This window comes from Pelodiscus sinensis, chromosome 1 (assembly GCF_049634645.1).
Source record: "Pelodiscus sinensis isolate JC-2024 chromosome 1, ASM4963464v1, whole genome shotgun sequence".
Taxonomy (NCBI): domain Eukaryota; kingdom Metazoa; phylum Chordata; order Testudines; family Trionychidae; genus Pelodiscus; species Pelodiscus sinensis.
Genome location: NC_134711.1, coordinates 23,445,685 through 23,452,118, shown reverse-complemented (window position 1 = coordinate 23,452,118; position 6,434 = coordinate 23,445,685). Strand labels below are relative to the sequence as shown.

The following is a 6,434-nucleotide window of genomic DNA, read 5'->3' as shown; positions in this document are numbered from 1 at the left end:
ACAGTTAAAACGTGATCTTGGGTGCAAAAAGGTTGGAGGCCAGGGCAATAGGTGCAGCAGGGGCTGGTGGGCAGGGCAGTACAGAGTTGGAGGGGGCTGCGTGGAACTTGGGGGGTGAGGCGGTGCAGGGGGTGGTGCAAAGTTGGGATGGGACGGCACGCGACACTCCCCTCCCCCAAAGCCCCTCCGCACTCTGAGCTGAGGCGCCCAATGAGGGCGAGCGGCTTGTGGCCTCGGGTTGCTAGGCGACTGGGAGCGCCGCGCTGGGTCTGAAGCGCCAGAGGCCCGGCTCCGCCATGTCCTCCCTGCGCGACGCGGACCCCGGACTCAGGGCTTATTTCAAGCGCCACAGCCTCCTCGACGTCTACGAGGTAAAAGGCCCCGCCTGGGCGCACCAGCTCCCGGCTGAGCTGCGGGCGGAGGGAGCCGGGCTCGCAACGGCGCTGCGACCCACGCGGGGCTGAGTCCGTGTTAGCACCAACCCCCCCCCCCCCCCCCCCAGCCCGGCCCAGGGTGTGACTGACGCCTGGGCGCCACCTCCCTGAGTGTGCGGCTTGCGGCGTGGGCGGGAAGAGACGAGCTCGCCTGTGAGCCCTGGAACAGTAAGTTCCCGCCACGAGCGCAAGCCCAGGCGCGGCTGGCCCCTTTTCACCTCCCCCAAGCTGCCATGCTGGGCCCGCTAAGTCAGTGGGATCTCTTGCTGTTCCGCCCATTGACTTCAGTGGGTCTAGTGCGCCCGTATAATTACCTCGGCGGGAGGGGATGATTCTTTATAGCTAGTCTGGTTGAAAAACACGCTCAAGAACAGCAATTCTTACACATTCCACAAATCTCTGTGGACGAGGCCTATTCGTCTTGTAGAATAGTGATAGAAATGTAGCCGTGTTAGTCTGGGGTAGTTGAAGCAAAATGCAGGACAATGTAGCACTTTAAAGACTAACAAGATGGTTTATTAGATGATGAGCTTTCGTGGGCCAGACCCACTTCCTCAGATCAAATAGTGGAAGAAAGTAGTCACAACCATATATACCAAAGGATACAATTAAAAAAAAAGAACAAATATGAAAAGGACAAATCACATTGCAGGACAGGAGGGGGATTCGGGGGGGGGGGGGAGGAAGGAAGGCAAGTGTCTGTGAATTGATGATATTAGAGGTAGGGAGAGTGGGATGTTTGTGAGTTAATGGTATTACAGGTGATAATTGGGGAAACTGTCTTGGTAATGGGTGAGATAGTTCAAATGTTTGTTAAGTCCTTGTTGGCAAGTGTCGAATTTTAACATGAATGACAGTTCAGAGGATTCCCTTTCAAGTGCAGATGTAAAAGGTCTTTGTAGCAGAATGCAGGTGGTTAAGTCATTGAGAGAGTGTCCTTTCTGGTTAAAATGGCAAGAAACTGTTTTCTCTTTGTGATCTTGTCTGATATCTGTTTTGTGGGCATTAATCCTTTGGCGAAGTGTCTGAGATGTTTGTCCAATGTACATAGCAGACGGACACTTTCGGCACATGATAGCATAGATTATATTTCTGGATGCGCAGGAATATGTGTTCTTGATCTTATAACTCACTTGGTTAGGTCCAATAATGGTATCAGCAGAATGAATATGTGGACAAAGCTGGCAACGGGGTTTGTTGCAAGGGAAGGTACCAGGGTTGGTATTAGTGTGGTATGTCCTGTGGTGGTTGGTAAGAATCCTCTTGAGGTTAGGTGGTTGTCTATAGGAGACTATGGGTCTGTCTCCCAGAGCCTCTTTGAGTATGGTATCCTGTTCTATTAGTCTTGTGTTTGACTATCTCGGTTTTCTGTCCCATGCCAGAGGGTGCTTGTGGCTTCTTGTACAGTGGTTCATTGATGGAAAGGCATAAGCGTTTCTGCTGCTCCTTCCCTCTGTCCCCTAAAGCAGAGGTTTTAAATCTTGTACCTTCTTGGGCTTGTCCTCCACAGGCCACACCCAACATGCATACTATAGAACCTCCACAATAGGGATGTACCCGGTTAACCAGCAAGCATCAGTCTTATGTGTGATGCTTTTTGGTAACCGGTTAACCAGCGGCCTGGCCTGGCTGGAGCAGCTTCACAGCCCCTGTACACTAGGCTTGGCCCAACCAGAGCAGCCCTCTGCCTGTGGTGCGGTGTGGACCTGACCTGGCCAGAACAGTCCATGGTGCAGGGCGCTCAGATGTGTTGGAGCAACCCTCTGTCTGGGTCTACTGTGACACAGGTAGGGGGCCACTCCTGCCTGGGCAGGCCCCCTACCGTGGGATCCCAGTTATCTCGTTAAACATGTTTATCTGATTAACTTTATATGGGATTTTATATCCCTATTCCCTACTTGGCTCTGTGTGACTCCCTGGAAACAGCAACATGTTCTTGCAGCCATGAGGTAGAAGCATGGCAGGGGATGGGGACGGACGGACTGTATGCTGCACCTTGCTCCAAGCCTCAGTACCATAGTACGGTTGTAGGAGTATAATTTAGAGCTGTCAATTGACCTGTGTTAATGCCTGCGGTTACCACAGGACAGGTTTAACGCGTTAAAAAAATTAAAGCGTTAATCGCAGACGTTAATGCTGCACTGCCTCTTCAAAGGAGCAGCGCAAGCAGAGCTGGGGAATCCGCTGGCGTACCTAATGCACTGCCCCTTTAAAGCCTTGTGCTGCCCTTTTGAAATGCCATGGTGGCGCTTCCAAGGAGCAGTACTGCATGGAGCCCAGGGTCAGCTGGGAACTTCAGCTGATCCTGGGCTCCATGCAGCGCTGCCTCGTTGAAACACCGCCAGGGTGTTTCAAAGGGGAATTGCACATGATTAATTATGCGATTAATTGCTATTACATTTTTTAATCACGTGATTAAAAAAAACCTTTTGCGCAAGATCATTATACTTCAAAAAAGGAGGTATAAGGAACTTGTGCAAAAGGGGCTTTTTTGCAAAAAACGGACCTTCTACACTGCTTGTTTTTGTGCAAAAGCCTCTTGCGCAAAAAGCATCAGTAGAGAATATGCAAATGACAGCGCGACACATGCTAGTGAGTGCTTCATTAACATGCTCTCTGCCAGCAAAAGCCTGCAGTGTAGACATAGCCTCAGGGAGCCAGCTTTTAAGCCAGCTTCCTGCATGTGCTGACTCCTGCAGAGCTGCCTGCTGCCCCCCATGCTGCCTCCCACAGAGTCAGCAGCATGGGGTGACTAGAGCCAGTGCTCCGGGGGGCTGGGAGGGAGACGCTGTCTTAAAAAACGTCTCCCTGTGGGCATCGGCTTTCGTGGAGTCGCTTCCCCCCCCCTTGCTGCCTCTATCACATAGAGGCAGCAGGGGGCAGGGGAGAAGGGAGTACTTTAAAGTGGCAGTGTATTGCAGGGAGCCCGGGCTCCATGCGGCGCTGCCGCTTTGAAATGCCATGGCGGTGTTTCAAAGGGGCAGCACCACACAGCTGATTCCAGGCTCAGTGCGGTGCTGCCACTTTGAAACGCTGAAGCGGCATTTCAAAGGGGCAGCACTGCAGGGAGCCCAGGGTCAGCTGGAGTCCTCTACTGACTAATCGAAAAGTTGGTGCAAAAATGCATCAACTATTCGATTAGCAAAATACCCGATACTTAACATCCTTAATGCATGTCACCTCTCTGAGCACTGGGAGCCAGGATCTAGCCCTGACTGGAGGTTAAGTTAGTACATCTATGTTGTTCCAGGTATGAATTTTTCACACTACTGAGTCACATAGGTGTTTCAGTTTGAATTATAAGCATGAGCCAGGCTTGGGATCGATTTGTTCTTTCCTAATTTTTGTCTGATGTATAAAACTTAAGTTTAGGTGGAACTTTCAGTTTGTGGAACTGTAAGCTAAACAACAGATTTTCCAGATTGTTGAATAGATAGAGTTTGTGTAAGAATTAGTCTGACTATTTGATATTATCTTGATTTTAATTTGATAATTTGTTTTGTAGTTAGCTGAGTAATGTTGTTAAGTGAGAGGTAGATATTTTATTGTATATGATTGTGCTATCATTTGAGTTTTGTTGAATGTTATAACATATCTTTCCTAATTTACAAACTTTATTAATTATCTCAAGTCTTATTTCTTTAGGTCAAGTAAAGGGTCTCCACTGAATTACGTGGACCCTTGAGGGAGTTAATGAGAACCAGTCAGTTTTTGTACTTATTAGGCCCAGTTTTTCTTACATTTGTATTAAGCCTTTTCATCGTTAAGATTACTCACACAAATGGAGTAAGGGATGCAAGATCAGGTTGTGAGGAACCATTTATTTTATTTTTTTTGCAAAGGAATTCACAGATCTAAGTTTTTGGTCAAATTTTTGTATATACACTATGTCTAGAAGATCCATTGGAGGAAAAGGAATGTACATTCAATTAAAAAGGAAAGCTATAAAAGAGCTTCAAATCTATGAAAAATGCACTCAGTTTAGAAGACTGCTGCTGGTTCAGTCCAGCAGAGGGAGTATTTGAACAGCTTTACGTTCTTTTTGGAAAATATATTACAGTGAAAACACACATGAAGAGAGTCACTATATTGTCTGCATATTTAGTACTCTGCTAAACAACATATGATTTATGTTGTATTTATTATAATAAATGACGGATTTATACTTGTTGATATTGCTGAATACACCCAATTGTTGTCCTCTGAATACATCTTGGAGATTGTCTTTTTACTAATGAGGGTTGGTAGAAGCTAAAGTTAGAATCAATATATTTTACTAAAATATTCAAACAGTGAACATGCATGTTAATGATTTGTTGTTTTATACATAAAAAAGATACTGTTACTTATTTTTTTATTTTTTGCAGTCCTTAGTTGTGCTTTCCTATGCAAATGTCTTAAAGCAGACTCCATCTATGTTGAGAAAATGATATTATTGCACACCCATATTCTGACTGGCAAGGACCCTTTATACAACCCGGCTTCTCTCTGTTAAAGAAATTATGAATAAATGATGTTTTTGGGTACTGGCATTGGTCAGCAAATACTTCACAGTTGACACAGTTATTTCCTGTTTTAGGAATTATTGATATTTTATTAATTATAATTTATATTATAATAATAGTCAAAAGTGCTGTGAATGGGTAAGCATCCAGCCCCATGCAGGGATCAGGAGCAGACAGTGGCAGCCTGCACAACCTGGAAGGAGGAGATCTTGCCAGGCAGCAGCAACGTCCACGTGGCTGGCAGGGGTGGCAGTGACAGCCCTCTGCCAGGATCCCAGCTTAATCAGTTAACCAGTTAAACCTACTGTTTAACGGTTAACTAATTAACCAGGGTTTTACATCCCTAATGGCTAAAAGGCTGTAGTCAGTTTTAGAGTTCCATTGTGCTTGGTGCTGTCAGAGAATTTGCAGTCCAGCAGACAAAATAGCAAGGATAGGGTGTATAGTGATGAGCGACACAGTGTTGTTAGTTACATGTTTTGTTTGGTTTTTATTATTGTTTTTATTTTGGCATGAAGACTGGCAGGAATGTAGGAAATGGAAGGAAAATAGAGAATTGTAGCTTATGACCTGCCTATATGTGATTACCTGTCTGGCTGCTTTTTGTAGGCATTGTGAGAGGAAAAATCCTTACATTTGTTTGCTGTTCTGAGTTTTCCCCAGGCATAAAGGGTGGAAGAAAATGTCTGGAGGAAACTTTGAGAAAGAAGCTGACTGGTAGGCAGTTAAGGTTGAGAACATTGGCACAGAATGTCTGGGTTTGTGATGGGTTATTAGAGAATGAAAGTCTTTAAAGATAAAGACAAGAAATGTGTATTTAGTATACTGATTAAGTGAAAATCAGTAGATGGGCCTAGAGGAGAGCTTGAGGCATCAAAGTGACAAGCCAGGAAGATGATTTAAAAACAATAGTGTTTTGAATTGATTTGTAGGAGTTGAGATAGCAGAGGTCAAGGCTAGAGATCTGCAATAGTCAGGATATAAAACTAGGAGAGCCTGAGTGAGAGTTATGGTGGTAGGTCAGTTCTAGAGTTGTTATATAAGATGAAGCTGCAAGATTTATACATGGAGACAGGGTTGAGTCAAAGATGATACAGTAGACTTCCAATAATCCGGCACCTTTGTGACCCAGGTGGTGCTGGATTATCAGATATGCTGGACTACCGGGAGGTACTCCGTTGGGGGGGCTGTGACTGGTCTGCCGGGACTGCACTGCCTCTGGTGGGGGCGGGAGGGCGGAGGCTTGGCAGGGAATGGTGCGGCGAGGGCCGAACCCTCCGCCATTTTGCAGGGAGACAAAGCCTGCAAGCAGCAGTGGCAGAGAGGGGGCAAGAGGCAGGCAGCTGCTTCAAGAAGTTGTTAGTCAATTACACTACCACCTCTGGTCAGCCTGCAGCAGTATAATTGACTAACAACTTGAAGCAGCTGCCTGCCTCTTGCCCCCTCTCTGTCCCCACCACTTGCAGTCTTTGCCTCCCTGCAAAATAGCAGAGGG

At 46.3% G+C, this 6,434-nt stretch overlaps 1 protein-coding gene across 1 annotated transcript in view; it reads left to right on the top strand.

Moving 5' to 3' along the window:
- Positions 1-6,434, top strand: part of FBXL13 (F-box and leucine rich repeat protein 13) — a 229,336-nt gene continuing 222,902 nt past the window's right edge. The window contains exon 1 of the mRNA XM_006137531.4: positions 1-371. Coding sequence (XP_006137593.1) covers positions 297-371 — 75 coding nt within the window. The 5' untranslated portion in view covers positions 1-296. The remainder of the gene's footprint in view (positions 372-6,434) is intronic.